Genomic DNA, 26859 nt, shown 5'->3' with positions numbered 1-26859 from the left:
TGTTTCAGGTAAGGAAGTGATTTAATTTATGTTTTAAAAAATCACCTCTGTCTTTATATAGAGATGGAGAAGATATTAGAGACAAAGAGACCAATTAGAAGGACTTGGCAGGTGAAGTAGAGTTGAGAATGATGAGATGCTACAGTGGGGAGTGAGAGAAATGTCAGACTTGGGAGATATTTTGGAAGCACAGTTAATAGAACCTAATGACAGATTACACATAAGAGCTTATGAAAGGTAAGAAGGCTAGGACAACATCTACATTTCTGGCTTGGATGACTAGGTAAATGATGGTGCCATAAACTGAGGCCAGGAGGAATACTGAAAAGAAACCAGTTTTATGATGTGAAAGATAAGAAATTCAGTTTGGGACCTGTTGAGTTTGAGATGGAAATGGCCATATAATTAGAAATACAGAGCTCAATTATGGATGAGGATTGTTTTGAGAATAAATAAACATAGGAAAGAGAGAAGAAATAAAAAAGATTATTATTCATGTGCATTGGCTTATTACTAGATGGCTCCCAGCTGGTGCTATACCTGAGCTTCAGCAAGTCTTACCACCATTCTGTCAAAGCCAGCTGTTCCTAGGTAACGATGAGTGTATTTTGTTGTTCTGAGCCCATTACCACAATTCCTTTGCTGTACATCGGCCTCCTGGTTGTAGATAATGTTGTATGTAATAAAATGATGATGGATAAGACATTCCGTAATGAATGGTATTGCCATCCCTGTAACCCTGGCCCCTTCGGGCAATCACTGAGTAGTGGCGGAAAATGCGGACATCCACGGGATGGATCATCTTATCCATCTGACTACTGACAGCTTTTTGCCTTATCTGAGCCCTTTGGAGGACAGTCACAAGGACGCCAATATATTTAGTGCCCGTTCTGAGTATATCTCTCCCCAGACCTAATCACCAGTTTTCCAACTTATTTCCGAGTCCCTAATCAGCTGAGAAACTTTTAGCTACTGCCCACAGTCAATAAGATCCCAACCCCCCTTGTATATGAAGTGGAGCTTCCCTCAGTTGTGCTCACTGGGAGAATATCCTTTCACCATTTTCTGGGCCAGTTGAGGGATTGTAATCTAGTGACTGTCTGTTTTTGGATGTTGCCAGCATCCTGTGCAGATCCACGGTGAATTAGACCTAATATACTCTCCCTCTGTTAACATGTCACAAGTGACTCCTCATGAAGCCAGAAGTATGGAGATGAAGAGGAGCCAATGTAGCATAAGTAGGTGTTGAAGAAGTCTGGGCCACCTGCTCATACAGCTTACCTTTGGGCTTCTGGACCTTCTCAGACCCATTCTCATATATACATCTACTTTATACTGAAATGAGGCTGTCTACTCTGTTTTACGGTTCAATGGATTAGATAAAATCCAGGTCAGTTCATAATCACATAGCACTTGGTATCCTACTGACAAGCTTCCAGTCTCTACCAGGACCCAGTAGCAAGCCTGGAACAAATTTTCAAATAGTTTTTGACGGCGATGGGCACTACCTTACTCCTAAACCCTAGAGGTCTGTGCTATGATCCTCCTATTAGGGCTCTTTAGAGGCTCCATACAGTCTTTCACTGTGTGCCAGAGACATTTCCAATACTGTTGGGACCGCTGGGCTATAAAGCCCAAGTGGTAGGGCAGCTTGACCACATTGTGAACCTGCTACCATGGTTTTTCTTACACCATGTCCCACTGGCACCTGCTAGCATTATTAATTACCTAGTAAATGGGTTAGAGCAGCATGCTCAAATGTGGCATATTTTACCTCCCAAATCCAGAGAGTGTTGTGTGTCTTCAAGGTGCAAGGTACAGAATCTTGTCTCTCACTTTAGAAAGTATATCCCAAAATGTCTATAAGCTTCAGCTATGTGGCAGACCCTTAACTTTTTGCCAAGTTTATCTCCCTCCCTCCTTCTAGTGTGTATTTGTCTTGTTAAGTCATCTAGGGAGTTGTCATTTTCTACTCACCATGGTCAATTAGTATAAGGTCACCAGCGTAAAGGACAGGCATGATGTTTTATGGGAACTGAGATGCCATGCCCCTGGGGACAAGAGCAGGAAAGCTGACATGGCTCTGAGAGCAAGATGTAAAGATACACTCTGTTATTTCCATGTAAATGCAAACTCTTCTCTTTTTGTTTACTGATCAGGATAGGAAAGAACACATTTGCCAGGTCAAAAGCAGCCTAACAGATGCCAGGGACGGTGTTGATTTGCTCCATTAAAGAAACCACATCTGGAGGAAGCTTAGCTACAATTTGTGTCACCACCTGACTTCTACCACTTCAAAGTTCCATTATTCCCAGTAAACTAAAGGAGCCAATTCCATCACAATTTTCCCCACTGTCATCTTCAGTCTACAAAGAACAGCCACCACAAGTTCATCAAGAATTCTGCTGCTCCCCTAATTGCTTAATAACCTGATGAAGAGGATATCCTCTGGGGCCCACTGCGGTTATAGCCAGTGGGTGGCTAAACATATTGCACATAATAGGAACAAACATATGCATTCCCCAAGCCTTTAGAAATCCTTTTCTACAGTATACTAGAGAAGTTCAGGCATTTTGTAACTGTAGAGCTTTGGTTGAATTCAGGCTTTGATTAGCCAACCTAACAGACCAAACACCATTTCTGTTGTTGTTTTGGTTGTTTGGTTTTTTTTGGCCGCACCGTGTGGCTTGCAGGATCTTAGTTCCCTGACCAGGGATCGAACCCGTGCCCCCTGTGGTGGAAGCTCAGAGTCCTAACCACTGGACCTCCAGGGAAGTCCTTAAACACCATTTATTTCTGGATACTCAAGCCAACACATTAAATCCCTAATCTCAGGTGAGTGTGGCCATATCAATAAATTCAGCCTGGTCAACTTCTGAACACCTTAGAATCCACATTCACACATGCTTCTGAGCTCCTGTCAATACAGATTGTTAAATTCTCGAAACTCTTTTGGTTTATAAATGTCATCTCCTCCTGGAGTAGATCTTGTTCCTCTCTGTCTGGACTGTCCTGAGATATGTCTCAGTGTGGACTGGAGGCATTGAGGAAATGGTTGTGGGGGAATCCTAAGGAGAATCAGCGTAAGTGTGTGGGGCAACTGAGCCAGGTACAGTCACTGAAAGGCCTTTATGCAGAGAAGGGCTGGTTTCCTCAAAACAGGGAGGAAGGGTTTCCTCCATCAGCAGGAGAGTTTGAAGGCTCGAGGTTCTCAGCTTTGTCTATGCCTGCCCAAATATCCACATCCCAGTTCTCACTGTTCCACTTCTTCCCCGCTAATGTCCTTAGCTAGCTTAGGGCACAAGACCTGTCTAGGTCTTTTGGTTGCACTGCAAGCCCTATGACTTTGTGACCCTTTCAACTTGCCCCTGGATTGCCTCCAACTCACCCTGCAACCACAGGAGATGAAGGGTTACTCCATGGAGATCTTCTGATTGTCTGATCATGTTCTTAAAAATTTTTTTTACAACTTAGTGAGGTATAAGTGATATACAGTAGACTGTATTTAAGCTGTACAATTTGAACAGTTTTGACATAAATATACACCTGTGAACCAATCACTGTAATAAAAGAAACAAACATATCCATCACCCCCCCCAGAGTTCCTTGTGCTACTTTGTTATCCTTCCCTCCCTCCTTTCCCCCACCCGCATCTCCAGACAACTACTCATCTGCTTTGTGTCATTCTAGATTTCTTTGTATTTTCTAGAATTTCATGTAAATGAAATCATATAATATGTACTCTTTTTTGACTGGTTGCTTTCATTCAGCATCATTATTTTGAGATTCATCCATGTTGTTATGTATGAACAATTCATTCCTTTGTACTGCTGAGTAGTATTCCTTTGTGTAGATATATCACAATTTGTTTATCCATTGACATTTGGGTTGATGGGTTGATGGGTTGTTTCTGGTTTTGGTCTATTAGAAATAAAGCAGCTGGGCTTCCCTGGTGGCGCAGTGGTTGGGAGTCTGCCTGCCGATGCAGGGGACACGGGTTCGAGCCCTGGTCTGGGAGGATCCCACATGCCGCGGAGCGGCTGGGCCCGTGAGCCACAATTACTGAGCCTGCGCGTCTGGAGCCTGTGCTCCGCAACGGGAGAGGCCGCGATGGTGAGAGGCTGGCGCACCGTGATGAGGAGTGGCCCCCGCTTGCCGCGGCTGGGGAGAGCCCTCGCACAGAGGCGAGGACCCAACATAGCCATAAATAAAAAATAATAATAATAATAATAATAATAATAATTAAAAAAAAAAAGAAAGAAAGAAAGCAGCTATGAACTTGCATTACAATCTATCTGTAGACATGTTTTTATTTCTCTTGGGTAGATATCTGAGTAGAATGGCTGGATTTAATAGTAGATGTGTGTAACTTGTAAAATTAAAAAAAAACTGTCAAACTGTTTTCCAAAGTGTGTGTACCAGTTTGCATTTGTTCCATATCCATGCCAATAATTGGTATGACAGACTATTTTAGCCATTCTAGTGGTTGTGCAGTGGTATCTCATTACAGTTTTGTTTTGCACTTTCCTAATGACTAATGATGATAGTCATTAGTTCACTTGTGCTTTTTTGCTATCTGTATATTCATTGGTAGAGTGTTCAGATCTTTTGCCCATTTTAAAATTAGGTTGTATTCTTATCACTGAATTTTGAGAGTTTTTTTTTTTTACATATTCTAGATACAAGACTTTTATCATGTACATATTTTGCAAATGTTCTCTTCCTGTGACTTGCATTCTTATTTTTGCAAAAGTGTCTTAGGAGAGCAAAAGCTTTTAACTTTGATGAAGTGCAATTTAACAATCTTTTCTTTTATACTTAATGCCTTCTGTGTCCTATTTAAGAAATCTTTGCCAGAAACAAAGTCACTAAGATTTTCTTGTTTGCTTACTTTTGGATATTTTATGGTGTTAACTCTCATTTTTTTAAGGTCTCATAAAGTGCTTTTATTTTATGATTTTTTTCAGATATATACATACTTTTCAGATTATTTTCCATTACAGGTTATTACAAGATATTGAATATAGTTCCCTATATTATACAGTAAATCCTTGTTTCTTATCTATTTAATGTATAGTAGTTTGTATCTGTTAATGCCATCTCCTAAATTATCCCTCTCCACACTTTCCCCTTAGGTAATCATAAATTTGTTTTCTATGTATGTGAGTCTGATTCTGTTTTGTATATAGTTTCATTTGTATTATTTTTAGATGCCACATATAAGGGATATCATGTAATATTTGTCTTTTCTCTGTCTGACTTATTTCACTTAGTATGATATTCTCTAGGTCCATTCATGTTGTTACAAATGGCATTATTTTATTCTTTCCTATGGCTAATATTCCATTATATATATATATATATATATATATATATATATAAAACACAACTTCTTAAACCAATTGTCTGTTGATGGGCTTGGGTTGTTTCCATACCTTGGTTATTGTAAATAGTGGTACTATGAACATTGGGGTACATGTATCTTTTCAAATTAGCGTTTCTGTCTTTGCTGGATATATGTTCAGGAATGGGATTGCTGGATCATATGGTAGCTCCTTTTTAGTTCAAGGAACCTCCATACTGTTTTCCATAGTGGCTGTACCAATTTACATTCCCACCAACAGTGTAGAGGGTTTCCTTTTCTCCACACCCTCTCCAGCATCTATTATTTGTAGACTTTTTGGTGATTGCCATCCTGACAGGTGTGAGGTGATACCTCATTGTGGTTTTGATTTGCATTTCTTTAATAATTAGCGATGTTGAGCATCTTTTCATGTGCCTGTTGGTCATCTGTATGTATTCTTTGGAGAAATGTCTATTTAGGTCTTCTGCCCACTTTTTGGTTGGGTTGTTTGTTTTTTTGATATTGAGTTGTATGCACTATGGTGTTAATTCTTATATTAGGATCTATGATCTTTTCCAAATGAATTTTATATATGATGTGAGATAAGGATCAAGATTCATTTCTCTGCATTTGAGTATCCAATTTGTTGAAAAGAATATCCTTTTCCAATTAAATTGCCATGGCACCTGTGTTGAAACTCAATTAATAATATGTGTGTGGGTCTATTTCTCAACTGTCTATTCTGTTCCATTGATCTGTATGTCTATCTTAATGCCAATACCACAATGTCTTTTTTTAAAATAAATTTATTTATTTTATTTATTTTTATTTTTGGCTGTGTTGGGTCTTCATTGCTGCATGTGGGCTTTCTTTAGTTGCGGTGAGGGGGGTACTCTTCATTGTGGTGCACGGGCTTCTCATTGTGGTGGCTTCTTTTGTTGCAGAGCATGGGCTCTAGGCGTGCAGTCTCAGTAGTTGTGGCACACAGGCTTAGTTCCTCCATGGCATGCGGGATCTTCCTGGACCAGGGATTGAACCCATGCCCCATGCATTGGCAGGCGAATTCTTAACCACTTCTCCACCAGGGACCCCCCACAGGTCTTGATTACAGTAGTTTTATAATAAGTCTTAAAATCAGGTAATGTTAAGTTCTCCAAATTTTTTTCCAAAATTATTTTGATTATTCTAGTTCCTTTTGCATTTACATATAAATTTTCAAATCAACTTGTCAAATTCCACAAAAAAACCTGCTGGAAATTTTGATTGTGATTACATTGACTGTATACATCAATTTGGAGAGAACTGACATCTTAATGATATTGAGTCTTCTGGTCCATTAATACCTTATGGCTATTTGTTTATTAAGTCTTCTCTAAGTTTTATCAGCAATATTTATTACTTTTCAGTGTACAGGTCATGTAGATTTTCCCCTCAGTTTATGCCTAGGTATTTCATATTTTCTGATGCTACTGTAAATGTCTTTGTTGTTTGTTGCAATACAATTGGTTTCTGTATCTCACAACCTTGATAAACTCACCTATTAGTTCCAGTAGCTTTTTAGTAGATTCCTTCGAATTCTGTACTTAGATGATCATGTCAACTGTGAACAAAGACTGTTTTAGTTCTTCCTTTCCAATCTCAGTGTCTCCCCCACCACTCTGCCCTGCCACCCTTATTGCACTGACTAGGACTTCAATGTAATGTTGTAAAGAAGTGGTGAGTGCAGACATCCTTGCCTTGTTCCTGATCTTAGAGAGAAAGCATTCAGCCATTCACCATTAAGTATCATGTTGGCTGCAGGCTTTTTATAGATGCCCTTCATCAAGTTGAGGAGGCTCTCATATTTTCCTAGTTTGCCAAGAGTTTTCATTACAAATGGTAATTTTGTAAGTACTTTCTCTGCATCTTTTGAGATGATCGTATCCAGTTTCGTTTTTTAAGTCTGTTAATATGGTGGATTGCATTGATTGATTTCCAAATGTTAAACCAATATTGTATTCCTGGGTTAAACTCCATTTGTCTATAATGTTATTTATCATCATGTATCTATGCTCATGAGAGATATTGGTTGTTATTTTCTTGTAATATCTTTTTTTCTCATAAGCCTTGAGTGGTTTTATATCCAATAACACTTGCCTCATAGAAAATGCCATAAATTTTCCTGTAAGTACTTCTTTAGCTGCATCCCCTAATTTTAATATGTTGTATTTTCATTTTTTATTAAATCAAAAATATTTTCAAGTTCCTCTTGTGACTTCTTTGACTCATGGATTATTTAGATATATGCTGTTTAATATCCAAATATTTGGAGGTTTTCCAGAAATTTTTCAGTTATTTTATTCTGTTTTAAATTCTTTTTTAATCTCATCATGATCAGAGAACCTCCTTTGTATGATTTTAATTCTTTTAAATTTGTGGATATTTGTTTTATGGCTCAGAATATGGTGTATATTGGTGAATGTTTCATGTGCACTTGAAAAGAATGTGTTTTCTTTTGTTGGGTTCAGTGCTCTATAAATGCCAATTATGTCAAGTTGGTTGACAGTGTTGCTCAAGTCTTCTACATCTTTACTAATTTATTGTCCACTTGTTATATCAATTACTAAGAAAAGGGTTTTGAAATCTCTGACTATAATTTTGGATTTGTCTATTTCTCCTTTCAGTAGTAGTTTTTGTTTCATGTATTTTGAAGCTCTGTTATTAGGTAAACAAGCATTTAGGATTATGTTCTCTTGATGAATTTACCCCTCTTTATTACTTTGTTTGATATTAATATAGTCACTCCAGCTTTCTTTTGATTACTGTTAGCATAGTCCTCTTCCATGCTTTTAATTTTAACCTATTTGTGCTCTTAGTTCTTGTACGTAACGTATAGTTGGGTCTTGCTTCCTTATCCAGTCTGTCAGTCACTGTCTTTATTTGGGATGCTTAGACCATTTACATTTAATATGATTGTTGATGTGGTTGGTTTTAATCTACATCATGCTATTCATTGTATATTTGTCCTCCCAGTTCTTGTTTCCTTTCCTCATCCAAGAGAGGATGGATTGTTTGTTATGATTCTATTTTATTTTCATTATTATCTTATTAGGTTTACATATTGCTTGTTGTTGATTTTATGGTTGCTTTAGGGTTTGTGGTATATATATTTAACTCTCATGGTCTACTTCAAGCAATATTATACCACTTCATGTGTAGTATAAGGATCTTCCAGCAGTACATTTCCATTTCATCTTTCTCAACCTTTGTGGTATTGTTATCATATATTTACTTCTGCACTGTTAAAATTTGTAAATACCATAATACATTTTCACTGTTTCTGCTTTAAATAGTAAATTACCTTAAAAATGTTTTTGAACTTTATTCAGTAATTGCATCTATATGTTGATATTGTATTGTGATGTTTTGGAACTATTTACTTGTAATGTCAGAAAAAATAAGCAATTATGTTTTGTTTGATGAAGATTTTCAATATAAGAGAAAAGGAGTATAACTGTGGAATCAGGAACTGATTGGAAACATCAATATTAACTCATTAGTTTAAAATGTAATACCTATCATTTAAAATATTGTGGTAAAACCAACATAAAATTTATTGTCTTAACTATTTATCTTAACTATTTTTAAGTGTATAGTTTAGTAGTTAGTTAATTACCTTTTAAAGAGATTAAAGTAGTAGGAAGAAAAGTTCTTTATACTGCTGGTCCGTTCATGGTGATAGAACTCAGCTTTTGTCTGTCTGAAATGTTTTCTTTCATTTTTATTTTTAAAATATATTTTTGGTGAGTAAGCTGATATTATTTTTTCTTCTCAGGGATATATTTTCCTGCTTCTTTGAGTGCCTGGTAATTGATTACTATATGGTAGACATTGTGAATTTTATAGACTTTGACCACTTGAGTTTTTTGTGTTCCTTTAAATATTTGGGGGCTTTGTTCTTGTACGTTGTCAAGTAAACTTGGAAACAACTTGATTCTTTTGAGATTTGCTTTTAATATTTGTTAGATAGGTCCAGAATGACTTTTAGTGTAATCTGTACAAGTCAGTTTCTTTAGGGGAGAAAGAAAGTTTGAGAATGGTATAGAGTGGGTCTAGAGGGTCATATTAAAGTTATCTCATATATAAGAGTAAATGCTGATTTTCATATCTCATGTTCCAAAAGATTATGATTTCCTTGTGGTCAAAGAGAACCTGTCTTTTCCCATTTATATCCCAGAGATTAACAGTGCCTAGCAGGCAATTATTAAATATTTGCTTTCTATGTATTTTAAAAAATATACTGTAATCTTTCATCTTATTTTTAAAGTAACATGTAGTTAGTTTAGTAGTGATAGCAATCTAAAAAAATGACTGTATACTTCTTTAGTAAGTCTAAGTATTTCATCAACTTACATTTGCCGCATCCATTCTATTTTTTTAATTTTTCTTTTCTTTTCTATATCTTGCCTTCTCTTCAATTTAGAGAAATGGAATTCACTTTCCTTTTTGTCTCCCACCATTACATTTTCAGTAGACTTCCAAAACTATTGAGAAATGAAAAATGAATACACAAAATATTGGATTACAGATTATGAGGTTATCTGACTATAGAAAAGAACTTCTGTGTGTTCAATAGGACTATGCCAAGATAGAAATAGAGGAGAGGATAGACCCTTTTAAGATATTTCTAATTAAGTGAATGGCACATTGAACCTTAAGAGGCAAGAGGCACATGCCATAGAAAAATTAGTGTGCTGAGGTACTATTTAATAAGTATTTGTTGAATGAATAAATGAATAGACATATTCTAAGAGTGTTTTAGTTTCTCATAAGAACAGATCTGACCAGTAGGTGCTATTGACTTTTGAAGACTCTAATCCTCAAGGAATATGGGCACACTCAAAGAATATAGAAATCTCACCATTGTGTCCCAAGACTTTGTGGTTTCCCCTGTTTGACACTTTATACTAACTGGTTGCCTGTTTTCCTATTTCCAATTCATTCTTCCTCCCTCACCACATACACATTAAATAACAAAGAGGAAAGTTTGTTTCCCCTCACAGCACTCTAAACTTTCCCCTATTAAAGCACATATTCACTGCACTGTACTGAAATATCCTGTTTACTTGACTCTCTCCTTAATTAAAAGCAAAATGCTTGAGGGGAAGGACTATTCTTATGTACTATTGCTTCCCAAGCATCTAGTACAATGCCTGACATCTGGTTGGTATGCAATAAAGTTTGTTGAATGAATGAATGAATTCACACTTTGATCATTTTCACTTTTCATACTTAGTATATTCAGTATACTACATTCTACAATCTGTATACCAGAGACTGAGGATTTGAATGAAGATACTTGCGGCCATATAAACAAATATCCAGAACTATAGAAGCAGATAATGTTAACTTTTAAAATATAAGCTTACAGGGCTTCCCTGGTGGCGCAGTGGTTGAGAATCTGCCTGCCAATGCAGGGGACACGGGTTCGAGCCCTGGTCTGGAAAGATCCCACATGCCGCAGAGCAACTGGGCCCGTGAGCCACAACTACTGAGCCTGCGCATCTGGAGCCTGTGCTCCACAACAAGAGAGGCCGCGATAGTGAGAGGCCCGCGCACCATGATGAAGAGTGGTCCCCACTTGCCACAACTAGAGAAAGCCCTCACACAGAGATGAAAGACCCAACACAGCCAAAAATAAATAAATAAATAAATAAATTTATATATAAATATATATATATAAGCTTACAAATATCCTTAGATAGAAATTATTTCCACAAAAAGATTAAACATGGGTGTCTATAGAAAAGTTCTAGAATCACATATATGCATTAGGAACTATGTATATTTAAAATCATTCTGTTCATATGAGCACATGTTAAATCTTCCAACACCATGAAAACCCACATGCTCTCCCACTAGTGTCTGCTGTTACAAGCTCTATGGAGAAAATGGCATATTATTCTCAAGAACCCTCATCTCTTGTTCAAGGATTAATATAGAGTCAACAACATCTTCAGATTTGCTTTGTTTTAAAGATGGGTAATGGCTGAGTGCCAGAGAGTATCTAAAGATAGCCTAGATTCAAAGATGATTATTAAAAGTAGAAGTAAATGTAAAAAAAAAAATATATTGCTGTATCTTGAAGTATATTAGTGACCACAGAATAGTTAAGCAAATTTTACCAGTTAAATTAGTAGGATTCATTATTCTTAAAAAATAATCTAAAAATTAATTTTCAGAAAGACAGATAGGTTTCTACGCACATAATATTCAAAATTATTAATGTTTATCTTTTCTTACTTTATCAGAAACAGGCCTCCAGCCATTGTTCTCTATACGACGATACCAGCCACTATAATCCTCTTCCTGAAGATTATCACTTTTAATATGAGATGTACGTTTTGCTGGAAGTTTTGTGTAATCTCTAGGGCTATTAGCACACAGATCTTCAATATGTCTGTGAGTGAAAATTTTATAGTATATTTCAGGTGGAAATTTAACCTATAGTTGGAAAAGTTCAAAGGACCATTTCAATTTAATTAGAAAAATAGTGTATGTTTTTAAAAATTACATCTTTTAAATTTCATATAAATGTGCTTTAAAAGTACTAAATAAGAAGTTATCCATACTTACACCACCTAATCTGAATCGTACATTAATGCCAGCAGCAGCATCTAGAAGTTCTGCCTATAAAAAAAAAATTAGTCTTCAACATTCTGTATATATCAGTTCACAACTTCTCACTCAATTATGTTAAATAGTTGTTGAATATTGATTATTTATGAAATAGATGAAGTGAATAAACCTCAAATAGTTAATTTTAAATCAGAAAGTATCTTAGGATTTATTTTCTTATAGACACTCAATAAGTAAAACAGCTTACATTATAACTGGGAAAATGATACCAAACTATGTTTCCTTTCTATGTAATGTAAAAGTGTAAAAGTCAGATGATTTGTTAGTCATAAAACAGAAGTTTTAAAAAAATTCCTCAAATATATGATTTTCATATTAAATATCTTCCAGGTAAATTCAGAGAAAAAAATGTGACTGGTGAATCTGAGTTAAACAACAGATGACCTTTCCTAGCTAGCTTTTATTAAATCAAAATTCCATGTTCAAATTTTGTAAGAATTGTATATGGTTGGTCTTTTAAATTTTAGTGCCCCACACCAAATGGAAAGTAGAGAAAAAAATTCTTGGTCCCCAACCTGTCTCCTGATTATACTAAGTTAGATGCGAAAACAGATGTTACCCTAAATTGTTCAGCCTGAAAGACAACATTAGTTTTGCCTAATTTTCTCCTGGCTAAAAATTACACACACACACACACACACACACACACACACACACATACATGGTCCCTGACTTATGATGGTTTGACTTACAATTTTTCATCTTTATGATGGTGCAAAAGTGATACACATTCAGTAGAAACCATACTACTAATTTTGAATTTTGATCTTTTCCCAGGCTAGTGATACACTGTATGATACTCACTTTGTCCTGTGATGCTGGGCAGCAGCAATGAGAGAGATAGAGAACATAAAATACTAATATCAGAAATGAAAGACGGGACATCACTACTGATTCCATGGACACTAAAAGGATAATGAACAAATATTATGAATAACTCTATGCCCACAAATTTGATAACCTAAACTAAATGGATTGATTCCTTGAAAGACACAACCTACCAAACCTCACATAAGGAGAAATAGACAATCTGAATAGATCATTATCTATTAAAGAAATTTAATCAATAATTCACCTTTCAAAGTAGAAAACACCAGGCCCAGATGGGTTCACTTGTTAATTCTACCAAACATTTAAGGAAGACAGCATAGTGGAAGTCACCCAAGCTGAACAGAGAAAAGAAAAAAGAATTTTAAAAATGAGGATAGCTTAGGAGACTTCTAGGACAACATGAAGCATACTAACATTTGCATTATAGGGGCCCCAGAAGGAGAAAAAAGAGAGAAACGGGCAGAGAATTTATTTAAGGAAGTAATATTTGAAAACTTCCCTAACCTGGGGGAGGAAACAGCCATCCAGATCCAGGAAGCATAGAGAGTCCAAAACAAGATAAACCCCAAGAGGTCCACAACAAGACACATTATAACTAAAATAGAAAAAATTAAGGATAAAAGAGAATCTTAAAAACAGCAAGGGAAAAACCACTAGTTACATGCAAGGGAACTCCCATAAGACTATCAGCTGACTTTTCAGCAGAAACTTTGCAGGCCAGAAGGGTGTGGTAGAATATATTCAAAGTAATCAATGGAAAAAAACCTACAACCAAAATTACTCAACCTGGCAAGGCTATCATTCAGATTTGAGGTTTACAGACAAGCAAAGTTAAAAGAGCTCAGCACCACTAAACCAACTTTACAAGAAATGTTAGAGGGACTTCTCTAAGTGGAAAAGAAAAGACCACAACTAGAAATATAAAAATTATGAAAGGAAAAATCCAAACACACTGTAAAGGTAGTAGATCAACCATGTATATAAGACAAAAGTAGTAAAATATCTAAATTCACAATAAGGAGTTAAGGGATTCAAAAAACAAAAAGATGTAAAATATATCAAAACCATTAAACATGAAAAGGTGGCAGAAGTACAAATGCAGGTTTGTTAGAATGTTTTCAAACTTAAGAGATCTTCAAATTAAAAAAATATATATGTAGACACACACACCTCATGGTAATCACAAACCAAAAACCTATAATAGATACACACACAAAAAAGGAGAAAGAAACCCAAAAAAACATAAAGATAGCCATCAAATCACAAAGGAGAGGGCAAAAGAAGAAAGGAACAAAAAAGAACTTCAAAAACTACCAGAAAACAATGAACAAATGGTAATAAATATATATTTATCAATAATTACTTTAGGGACTTCCCTGGTGGCCCAGTGGTAAACAATCCACCTTACAATGCAGGGGACTCGGGTTCGATTCCTGGTCAGGGAACTAAGATCCCACATGCCATGGGGCAACTGAGCACACATGCCAAAACTACTGAGCTCATGCGCCTCAACTAGAGAGCCTGCATGCCACAAACTACAGAGCCCATGCACCCTGGAGCCCATGCATCGCAGCTAGAAAAGAGAAAACTCTCAGGCCACAACTAGAGAGAAGTCCACGTGCCTCAACGAAGATCCTGCGTGCCACAACTAAGACCTGACTCAGCCAAAAAATAAAATTAAAAAAAAATTTTAAAATAATTACTTTAAATGTAAATGGACTAAATGTAAATGGAATATTACTCAGCCATAAAAAGGAATGAAATTGGGTGATTTGTAGAGATGTGGATGGGCCTAGAGTCTGTCATAAAGAGTGAAGTAAGTCAGAAAGAGAAAAACAAATATTGTATATTAACACATATATGTGGAATCTAAAAAAATGGTACAGATGAACCTATTTGTAGGGCAGCAATAGAGATGCAGACGTAGAGAATGGACATGTGGACATGGGGGGGGAAGGGGAGGGTGGGATGAATTGGGAGATTAGGATTGACATATATACACTACTATGTGTAAAATAGCTAGTTAGTGGGAACCTGCTATCTTTCCCTGTTATAGCACGAAGAGGTCAGCTCGGTGCTCTGTGATGACATAGATGGGTTAGATGGGGGGGGGGTGGGAGGGAGGTCCAAGAGGGAGGGCTATACATATAGCTGATTCACCTCGGTGTACAGCAGAAAATAACACATTGTAAAGCAATTATACTTCAATTTTTAAAAATCTGTATAGGAGAGGAGATTTCCACCTAAAAGGTGGTGTAGTCCACAAACATAGGAAGATGCACAGAAGTTGGCCAGCAAAAAGTGGGAAAATAAAATGCCCACCTGTGAGAAAAAACTATATATATATGGACACACATATACACAACTCATGGTAATCACAAACCAAAAATAATAGATACACACACAAAAAAGGAGAAAGGAACCCAAAATAACATAAAGATAGCCATCAAGTCACAAGGGAAGAGAGCAAAAGAAGAAAGGAACAAAAAAGAACTACAAAAACAACCAGAAAACAATGAAAAAATGTTAATAAATACATATTTATCAATAATTACTTTAAATGTAAATAGACTAAATGCTCCAATCGAAAGATATAGGGTGGCTGAATGGATACAAAAACAAGACTCTACAAGAGACCCACTTCAGATCTAGGGACACATACAGACTGAAAGTGAGGAGATGGAAAAGGTATTCCATTCACATGGAAGTCAAAAGAAAGCCAGGTAGCAATACTTAGACTAAATAGACTTTAAAACAAGGACTGTAACAAGAGACAAAGAAGGACAGTGCATAATGATGAAGAGATCCATCCAAAAAGAAGATAAAACAATTGTAGGAACACTTAAATATATAAAGCAAATAATAACAGACATAAAGGGAGAAATTGACAGTAACACAATAACAGTAGGGGACTTTAACACCCCATTTACATCAAGGATAGATCATCCAGACAGAAGATCAATATGAAAACACTGACCTTAAATGACACATTAAACCAGATGGAGTTAATAGATACATAGAGTACATTCCATCCCAAAGTAGCTGAATACACATACTTTTCAAGTGCATGTGGAACGTTCTCCAGGATAGATCACATGCTAGGCCACAAAACAATTGTCAATAAATTTAAGAAGATTGAAATCATATCAAACATCTTTCCAATCACAACATTATGAGAAAAAACTGCAAAAAACACAAACACAGGAAGGCTAAAGAATATGCTACTAAACAACTAATGGATCACTGAAGAAATCAAAGAGGAAATCAAAAAAATACCTAGAGACAAATGAGAATGAAAACACAATGACCCAAAACCTATGGGACACAGCAAAAGCAGCTCTAAGAGGGAAATTTATAGAGATACAATCCTTCCCTAGAACATGAGAAAAATCTCAAACAATCTAACCTTACATCTAAAAGAACTAGAAAAAGAAGAACAAAACCCGAAGTTAATAGAAGGAAAGAAATCATAAAGATCAGAGAAGAAATTAATGAAATAAAGACCAAAAAATAAAAACATGAAAGATTAATGAAACTAAGAGGTGGTTCTTTGAAAAGATAAACAAGATTGATAAAACTTTATCCAGATTCATCAGGAAAGAAAGAGAGGGCTCAAATATATAAAATCAGAAATGAAAGAAGAGAAGTTACAACTGACACCACTGAAACACAAAGGCTCATAAGAGATTACTACAAACAACTATGCACCAATAATATGGACAACTTAGAAGAAATAAATTCCCAGAAACATATAGCATCCCAAGAATGAATCAGGAAGAAATAGAAAATATGTACAGACCAATTACCAGTGATGAAATTGAATCAGTAATTTAAAAACCCCCAACAAGCAAAATTTCAGGGCCAGAAAGCTTCACAGGTGAATTCTGCCAAACAGTTAGAGAAAGGTTAACTTTGATCATTCTCAAACTACTCCAAAAAAAAAAAAAAGAAGAGGATAGAATGCTTCCAAACTCATTCTATGAAGCCAATATCATTCTGATACTTAAACCAGACAAAGACACCACATAAAAAGAAAAGTACAGGCCAATATCACTGATGAATACAGATGCAAAAATCCTCAACAAAATATTAGCAAATTGAATTCAACAATACATTAAAAGTATCATATACAATAGCTGTGTGACTTTGGGAGAATCATATAACTTCTCTATGTCTCGGTTTTATCAGCTGGAAAATAGTAATATCTAGCCCATAAATATTGCTTGGTGATAAATAAATGAGATAATGTCTGTGTGAAGCAATGGCACATAGTAGATACTCAGAAAAAAAAAAGTATCATATACAATGATCAAGTGGGATTTATCCCAGGGATTCAAGAATAATTCAATACCTATAAATCAATCAATGTGATACACCACATTGACAAATTGGAGAATAAAATTCACATGATTACCTCAATAGATGCAGAAAAAACTTTTGAAAAATTCAAATCAATTTATGATAGAAAAAAATCTCAACAGAGTGGATATAGAGGGAACATACCTCTACATAATAAAGGCCATATATGAAAAACTTACAGCCAATATCATACTCAACAGTGAAAAGCTGAAAGGATTTCCTCTAAGATCAGGAACAGGATAAGGATGCCCACTCTCACCACTTTCATTCAACATAGTATTGGAAGTCCTAGACACAGCAATCAGATGAGAAAAGGAAATAAAAGGAATCTAAATTGGAAAGGAAGAAGTAAAACTTTCACTGTTTGTGGATGACATGATACTATACATAAAAAATCCTAAAGACACCACCAAAAACTATGAAAGCTAATTAAGGAATTAAGTAAATTTTCAGGATATAAAAGTAATATACAGAAATCTGTTGGGTTTCTATACACTAACAACGAACTATCAGAAAGAAAAATTAAGGAAACAATCCTACTTACAATTACACCAAAAAACATAAAATATGTAGGATAAAATCTAACCAAGGAAGTAAAAGACCTGTACTTGGAAAACTATAAGACACTGATTTAAGAAACTGAATATGACACACACAAAAAATAGAAAGATATATTCAGCTCATGGAATTAATATTGCTAAAATGGTTGGGGAATTCCCTAGTGGTCCAGTGGTTAGGACTCAGTGCTTTCACTGCCAAGGGCACGGGTTCAATCCCTGGTCAGGGAACAAAGATCCCACAAGCCACGCACCAAAAAAAATATGGCCATATTACCCAAAGCAATCTACAGATTCAGTGCAATCCCTATCAAAATACCAATGGCATTTTGCACAGAACAAGCACAAATAATTTAAAAATGTGTATGGAAACACAAATGACCCTGAACAGTAAAGCAATCTTGAGAAAAAAGAACAAAGCTGTGGGAATCACCCTCCCTGACTTCAGACTGTACTGCAAAGCTACAGTAATCAAAATAGTATGGTACAGGCACAAAAACAGAGACATAGATCAATGGAACAGAATAGAGATCCCAGAAATAAATCCATGCACCTTTGGTCAATTAATCTATGACAAAGGAGGCAAGAACATACAATGGAGAAAAGAGAGTCTCTTCAATAAGTGGTGCTGGGAAAACTGGACAGCCACATGTAAAATAATGAAATAAGAACATTCTCTAACACCATATACAAAAATAAAATGGATTAAAGACCTAAATGTAAGACCAAATACTATAAAACTCCTAGAGGAAAACATAGGCAGAACACTCTTTGACATAAATTGTAGCAATATTTTTTTTGATCTGTCTCCTACAGCAAAGGAAACAAAAGCAAAAATAAATGGGACCTAATTAAACTTAAAAGCTTTTGCACAGCAAAAGAAACCATCAACAAAACAAAAAAGACAATCTATGGAAGACAATATTTGCAAATGATATGACTGAAAAAGGATAATATCAAAAATATAGGGCTTCCCTGGTGGCACAGTGGTTAAGAATCCGCCTGCCAATGCAGGAGACACGGGTTTGAGCCCTGATCTGGGAAGATCCCACATGCCGTGGAGCAACTAGGCCCGTGAGCCACGATTACTGAGCCTGCGCATCTGGAGCCTGTGCTCCGCAACAAGAGAGGCCGCGATAATGAGAGGCCCGCGCACCGCGATGAAGAGTGGCCCCCACTTGCCACAACTAGAGAAAGCCCTCGCACAGTAATGAAGACCCAACACAGCCATAAATAAATAAATAAATAAAATAATTAATTAATTAATTTAAAAAATATATATACAGAGCTCATAAAACTCAAACAAACAAACAACCTAATTAAAAAGTGGGTATTTTTCCCACTTTTGGAAAATGAATAGACATTTTTCCAAAGACATACAGGTGGCTAACAGGCACATGAAAAGATGCTCAACATTGCTAGCCATTAGAGAAATGCAAATCAAATCCACAATGAGATATCATCTCACACTTGTCAGAATTGTTATCATCGAAAAGAACACAAATAACAAATGTTGGCAAGGTTGTGGAGAGAAGGAAACCCTTGTTCACTGTTGGTGGAATGTAAATTGGTACAGTTAATGTGGAAAACAGGATGGAAGTTTCTCAAAAAACTAAAAATAGAACTGCCATATGACCCAGCAATTCCACTCCTGAGTACATATCCAAAAAACCCAAAAACACTAGATTGAAAACATACATGCACCCCAATGTTCACAGCAGGATTATTTACAATAGCCAAGATATGGAAGCAACATGTGTTCATCAACAGATGAATGGACAAAGAATATGTTTATATGTATATATACACAATAGAATCCTCTGCAACCATTAAAAAAATGCAATTTTGCCATTTGCAAAAACATGAATGGACCTAGAGAATATTATGTTAAGTGAAATAAGTCAGACATAGAAAGGCAAATACTCTATATTATCACTTATATGTGGAATCTAAAAAATAAAACAAATAAATGTCTATAATAAAACAGAAACAGGCCCACAGATATAGGGAACAAACTAGTGGTTACCAGTGAGGAGAGGTAAGGGGGAGGGGCAATATGGAGTAGGGGACTAAGTGATACAAACTATTATGTATGAAATAAGCTTCAAGGATATATAGTACAACACAAGGAATATAGCCAATATTTAATAATACCTATAAAAGGAGTATAACCTTTAAAAATTGTGAATCACTCTGTTGTACACCTGTAACTTGTATAATATTGTACATCGCCTATACTTCAATTAAGAAAAAAAAAAAGAAAAAACCCATAATGTATCACCTCATACCTGTCAAAATGGCTTTTATCAAAAAGACAACAAATAACAAGTGTTGGCGAGAATGTGGAGAAAAAGGGAACCCTTATGCACTATTGTTGGGAATGTAAATTGGTGCAGCCACTGTAGAAAACAGAATGGAGATTTCAAAAAATTAAAAATGGAATTAACATAAGAACCAGTAATTCCACTCCTGGGTATTAATCTGAATAAAATTAAAACACTAATTAGAAAAGATACATGCACCCCTATGTTCATTACAGCATTATTTGTAATAGCCAAGATATGGAAGCAACCTAAGTGCCCATGATTAGGTGAATGGATAAAGAAGATGTGATACATACATACAATGGAATATTACCTGGCCATAAAAAAGAGGAAATCTTGCAATTTGCAACAACATGGATGAACCTAGAGGATATTATGCCAAGTGAAACAAGTCAGACAGAGAAAGACAAATACTGTATCATTTCATTTATATGTGGAATCTAAAAAACAAAACAAATGAACAAATAGAACAGAACAGAAAAAGAGTCACAGATACAGAGAACAAACGAGTTGCTGCCAGAAGGGAGGGAGGTGGGAGAAGAGAGAATAGGTGAGGGAGATAAAGAGGTACAAAATTCCAGCTGCAAAATAAATGAGTCACACGTGTGAAATGTACAGTGTGGGCAAAATAATCAATAATTATGTAATATCTTTGTATAGTGACATCAAATCTACACTTAGGCTTCCCTGGTGGCGCAGTGGTTAAGAATCCACCTGCCAATGCAGGGGACACAGGTTCGAGCCCTGGTCCGGGAAGACCCCACATGCTGCAGAGCAACTAAGCCCGTGCGCCACAACTACTGAGCCTGCACTCTAGAGCCCGCAAGCCACAACTACTGAAGCCCGCACACTTAGAGCACATGCTCCGTAACAGGAGAAGCCACCACAATGAGAAGCCCGCACAACGCAACCAAGACCCAACACAGCCAAAAATAAATAAATAAATAAATAAATAAATAAATAAATAAATAAATAAATCTGCACTTACAGTGGTGATCATTTTGAAATGTGTAGACATATTGAATCACTATGTTGTGTAACAGGAACTAACACAGTGTTGTAGGTCAATTATAATAAAATACAAACTCACAGAAAAAGAGATCAGATTTGCGGTTACCAGAGGCTGGGGGGAGGGGTAGGGGGAACTGGATGAAGGCAGAGAAAAGGTACAAACTTCCAGTTATAAGGTAAATAAATACTAGGGATATAACATAAAACATGATAAATATAATTAACATTGCTGTATGTTATATATGATAGTTAAGAGAGCAAATCCTAAGAGTTCTTATTACAAGGAAAAAATAATTTTTTTCTATTTCTTTAACTTTGTATCTGTATGGGAGGATGGATGTTCTTTAAACATATTGTGGTAATCATTTCATCATGTATGTAAGGCAAAATCATTATACTGTACACATCATACAGTGCTGTATGAGAATTATATCTCAGTAAAACTAGAAGAAAAAAAAAGAACTACCATAAAATCCAGCAATACCCAAAGAAAACAAAAACACTAATTCAAAAAGATATTTGCCAACCCTATGTTCATTGCAGAATTATTTACAATAGCCAAGATATGGAAACAACCTAAGTGTCCATGCATAGATGAATGGATAAAGAAGATGTGGTAATGGAATATTAGCCACAAAAAGAATGAATTCTTGCCATTTTTAACAATATGGGTGGGTCTAGAGGGTATTATGCTAAGTTAAATAAGACAGAGAAAGACAAATAATGTATGATTTTACTTACATCTGGAATCTGAAAAACAAAACAAACAAACAAATCTAAAAAATAGAAACAGACTCATAGATACAGAGAACAAACTGGTGGTTGCCAGAGGGGATGGGGGGGTGGAGGGATGAGCAAACTAGGTGAGGGAAATTAAGAAGTACAAACTTCCAGTTATTAAATAAATAAGTCAGGGGATATAATGTACAACATAGGGAATATAGTCAATAATATTTTAATAATTTTGTATGGTGACAAACGGTAACTAGACTTACCATGGTGATCATTTTGTAAAAATATGGAATCACTGTGTTGCACTATGTTGCACACCCAAAACTAATAAAATAGTATAAGTCAATTATACTTCAATTTAAAAAATTGATGAGGAATAACTCCAAGCTAGGGCAAGTAGAGAAGGAACGGAAGGAAGGGACCTCATGGTGTTTCTTCTGTTTCTGTACGATTTTATTTTTAAAAAGAAGTCCCCAAGAAAAACCTTCAGCAAACTAGAATAGACAGGAACTTCCTCAACTTGATAAAGAACATCTACAAGAAACTTACAGATAACATCATACTTAATGGTGAGAAACTAGTCCCCTGACTATTCCTACTCAGCATCATACTGGAATCCTAGATAATTCAGTAAGATAAGAAAAGAAATGTGCAAAAATTGAGAACAGAAAAAAAAAGCTATCTTTGTTCACAGATAACATGATTGTCTATATAAAAAATCTCAGTGAACCTACAAAGAAACTCCTGGAACTAATAAGCAATTATAATAATGTTGGAGGATACAATGTTAACATTACAAAAGTCAACTGCTTTCTTATATGCTGGCAATGGACAATTGGAATTTGAAATTAAAAGCACAATGCTATGTACATTAGTACCACAAAAGTAAAATACTTAGGTATAAATCTAAGAAAATATGTAAAAGTCTATATGAGGAAAACTACAACACTGTGATGAAAGAAATAAAAGAAGATCTAAATGAAAGAAGAGTTAGTCCATATACCTGGATAGGAAGACTCAATATTGTCAAGATGTTCATTCTTCCCAACTTGATTTACAGAGTCAATGAAATCCCAATCAAATTCCCAGAAAGTTATTTTGTAGGAATGGACGAGCCGATTTTAAATTTTACATGTAAAGGTAAAAGACCTAAAATAGTCAACACAATATTGAAGGAGAAGAACAAAGTTGGTGTTCTGACACTACCCAACTCAAGACTTTTTACTAAGCTGTAATAATCAAGACAGTGTAGGGGCTTCCCTGGTGGTGCAGTGGTTAAAATCCGCCTGCCAATGCAGGGGACACGGGTTTGAGCCCTGGTCCAGGAAGATCCCACATGCGGTGAAGCAACTAAGCCTGTGCACCACAACTACTGAGCTTGTGCTGTAGAGCCTGTGAGCCACAACTACTGAGCCCGTGTGCCACAACTACTGAAGCCCAAGTGCCTAAAGCCCACGCTCGGCAACAAGACAAGCCACCATGAGGAGAAGCCTGTGCACCACAATGAAGAGTAGCCCCACTCGCTGCAATTACAGAAAGTCCGCGTGCAGCAACGAAGACCCAACACAGCCAAAAACAGATAAATAGATAGATAGATAGATAGATAGATAGATAGATAGATAGATAGATAAATAAATAAATAAATAAAAAAGACAGTGTGGTATGCATGAAAGAATAAATAAAAAGGCCATTGTAACAGAAGAAAGAGCCAGGAAATAGGCTCCCACATAAATTAGTTAACATATCATTGACAAAAGAGCAAAGGCAATTCAATGGAGAAAGGATGGTCTTTAACAAATGGTGTTGGAACAACTGAACATCCCATGCAAAATTTTAAAAAAATGAATGTAGACACAAATTTTACACTTTCACAAAAATAAACTGAAAATGGTTCATAGATCTAAATGTAAAATTCAAAAATACAGACCTCCTGGAAGATAACATAGGAGTAAATCTAGGTGACCTTGGGTTTGTTGATGATTTTTTTATATACAAAATCAAAAGCATAACTCATGAAAGAAAAAAAAAATGGAAAGGATGGACTTCATTAAAATTAATGTTCTGTGATGAACACTGCTAAGAGAATGAAAAGAGAAGTCTCAGAAGGAAAAAAATCTTTGCTAAATACACATCTGATAAAAGACTGCTATCCAGAATATAGAAAGAACCCTTAAAACTAAACAATAAGAAGATGGACAGCTTAATTTAAAAAATGGGCAAAGATATGAAAAGTTACCTCACCAAAGAAGATAGAGAGATAGCCAATTAGCAAATGAAAATATGTTCAACATATATGTCAAAAGGAAGTTGTAGATTAAAACATGAGATACCTCAAAATAATATGAGAATGGCTAACATCTAAAACACTGACAACATCAAATGCTAGTTAGAATGTGGAGCAATAGGAACTCTCATTCATTGCTGGTTGGAATGTAAAATGGTACAATTACTTTGGAAGATAGCTTGGCAGTTTCTTACAAAAGTAAACATAGTCTTACCATATAATCCAGCAAAAGAGAATTTAAAAGTACAATAGCAAGAATATATAAGTCAGAAGGGGTAAAGGGATATAAGTACATTGTCTGGGAAGAGATAAAAATGCCAACCTTTATATGATTTTCATAAGTCAAATATGCATGTTGCAATATCTTGTATAAGCATAAAAGAATGATAATAGAGAGGGGAAGTTTTAAGAATAAAAATAATAAGCCCAAAACAAGGCAGAGTATCTATAAGTCCCAAAATATCAGTAAGTACATTAAATGTGAATACATTAAATGCTCCAACAAAAGACACAGAGCATCATACTGGATAAAACTATTAACTAACAATATACTGCCTAAGAAAGACACAGATAAAATATGGAGATTCAGAATGTTGAAAGTAAAATAATGGGAAAGATATACCATACAAACAATAATGAAAAATAGTGGTGTGGCTACATTAGTATCAGAGATTTTGGACCATAAAGCAAAGAGTATTACTAGAGATAAAGTGAGACTCTTCAAAATAATATAACGTTCAATTGACAAGAAAGATATAATGATCCTAAATTGGTTTTCAGTTAATAGCACGGCCTCAAATTATACAAACTACCAGAAAAATACACAAATCTTTGATGATAGAAGGGGATTTTATTTTATATGAATTGGAGTATGGTTGATTTACAATGTTGTGTTAGTTTAAGGTGTACAGTAAAGTGAATCAGTTATCATATACATATATACACTATTTTTATATTCTTTTCCCGTGTAGGTCATTAGAATATTGAGTAGAATTCCCTATGCTATACCATATGTCCTTGTTAGTTATCTATTTTATATATAGTAGTGTGTATTTGTCAATCCCAATTTCCCAGTTTATCCATCCCCCTGCCCCTTTCCCCCCTACTAACCATAAGTTTGTTTTCTGCATCTGTGACTCTATTTCTGTTTTAGAAATGAGTTCATTTGTGCCATACTTTTTAGATTCCACATATAAATGATAACATATGATACTTGTCTTTCTCTGTCTGACTTACTACACTCAGAATGACAATCTCTAGGTCCATTCATGTTGCTGCAAATGGCATTATTTCATCCTTTTTTATGGCTGAGTAATATTCCATTGTATATATGTACCACATCTTCTTTATCCACCCCTCTGTCAATGGACATTTAGGGTGCTTCCATGTCTTGGCTATTGTAAATAGTGCTGCAATGAAAATCGGGGTGCATGTATCTTTTCAAATTATGTTTTTCTCCAGATGTATGTCTAGGAGTCCGATTGCTGGATCATTTTACCATAGTTCTATATTTAGTTTTTTAAGGAACCTCCATACTGTTCTCCACAACGGTTGTACCACTTTACATTCCATCAACAGTGTAGGATTGTTCCCTTCTCTCCACACCCTCTCCAGCATTTACTCTTTATAGATTTTTTGATGATGGCCATTCTGACCCATGTGTGAGGTGATACCTCATTGTAGTATTGATTTGCATTTCTCTAATAATTGGTGATGCTGAGCATTTTTCATGTGGTTTTTGGCCATCTGTATGTCTTCTTTGGAGAAATGTCTATTTTGATCTTCTGCCCATTTTTCAGTTGGGTAGTTGGTTTTTTTGACATAGAGCTGCATGAGCTGTTTGTATACTTTGGAGATTAACCCCATGTCAGTCACATCGTTTGCAAATATTTTCTCCCATTCTGTGTGTTGTCTTTCTGTTTTGTTTATGGTTTCCTTTGTTGTGCAAAAGCATTTAAGTTTAATTAGGTCCCATTTGTTTATTTTTGTTTTTATTTTTCTTATTCAAGGTGGTGGATTAAAAAAGATATTGCTGCGATTTATCTCAGAGAGTGTTCTGCCTGTGTGTTACTCTAGGAGTTTTATAGTGTCCAGCCTTACATTTAGGTCTTTGATCCATTTTGAGTTTATTTTTGTGTATGGTCTTAGAGAGTGTTCTAATTTCATTCTTTTACATGTAGCTGTTCAGTTTTCCCAGCACCACTTGTTGAAGAGACTGTCTTTTCTCTATTGTATATTCTTGCCTCCTTTGTCATGGATTAATTGACCATAGGTTGCATGGGTTTGTCTCTGGACTTTCTCTATCCTGTTCCATTGATCTACATTTCTGTTTTTGTGCCAGTACCATACTGGTTTTTTTTTTTTAAGATTTTTAAATTTTATTTATTTATTTATTTATGGCTGTGTTGGGTCTTCGTTTCTGTGCGAGGGCTTTCTCTAGTTGCGGCAAGTGGGGGCCACTCTTCATCACGGTGCGTGGGCCTCTCACTATCGCGGCCTCTCTTGTTGCAGAGCACAGGCTCCAGACACACAGGCTCAGTAATTGTGGCTCACGGGCCTAGTTGCTCCATGGCATGTGGGATCTTCCCAGACCAGGACTCGAACCTGTGTCACCTGCATTGGCAGGCAGATTCTCAACCACTGTGCCACCAGGGAAGCCCCCCATACTGTTTTGATTACTGTAGCTTTGTAGGATAGTATGAAGTCAGGGAGCCTGATTCTTCCAGCTCTGGTTTTCTT

At 35.7% G+C, this 26859-nt stretch overlaps 1 protein-coding gene across 9 annotated transcripts in view; it reads right to left on the bottom strand.

Moving 5' to 3' along the window:
• The window catches only part of LOC309606433 (protein MFI), a 175337-nt gene that overhangs the window by 83857 nt on the left and 64621 nt on the right, over nucleotides 1–26859 (bottom strand). For 8 of the 9 annotated variants that reach the window (XM_082343537.1, XM_082343530.1, XM_082343535.1 and 5 more), the window contains 3 exons: nucleotides 11960–12013; nucleotides 11627–11827; nucleotides 9737–9867 (listed from right to left, as the gene is read on the bottom strand). In XM_082343537.1, the coding sequence (XP_082199663.1) occupies nucleotides 9737–9867; nucleotides 11627–11827; nucleotides 11960–12013 (386 nt within the window). The remainder of the gene's footprint in view (nucleotides 1–9736; nucleotides 9868–11626; nucleotides 11828–11959; nucleotides 12014–26859) is intronic. The other variant, XM_082343538.1, reaches the window with a different exon arrangement.

This window comes from Balaenoptera borealis, assembly GCF_965194805.1.
Source record: "Balaenoptera borealis genome assembly, chromosome: 11".
Classification (NCBI taxonomy): Eukaryota; Metazoa; Chordata; class Mammalia; order Artiodactyla; family Balaenopteridae; genus Balaenoptera; species Balaenoptera borealis.
Note: the sequence above shows the minus strand (reverse complement) of the source record. Positions and strands in the feature narration are given on the sequence as shown.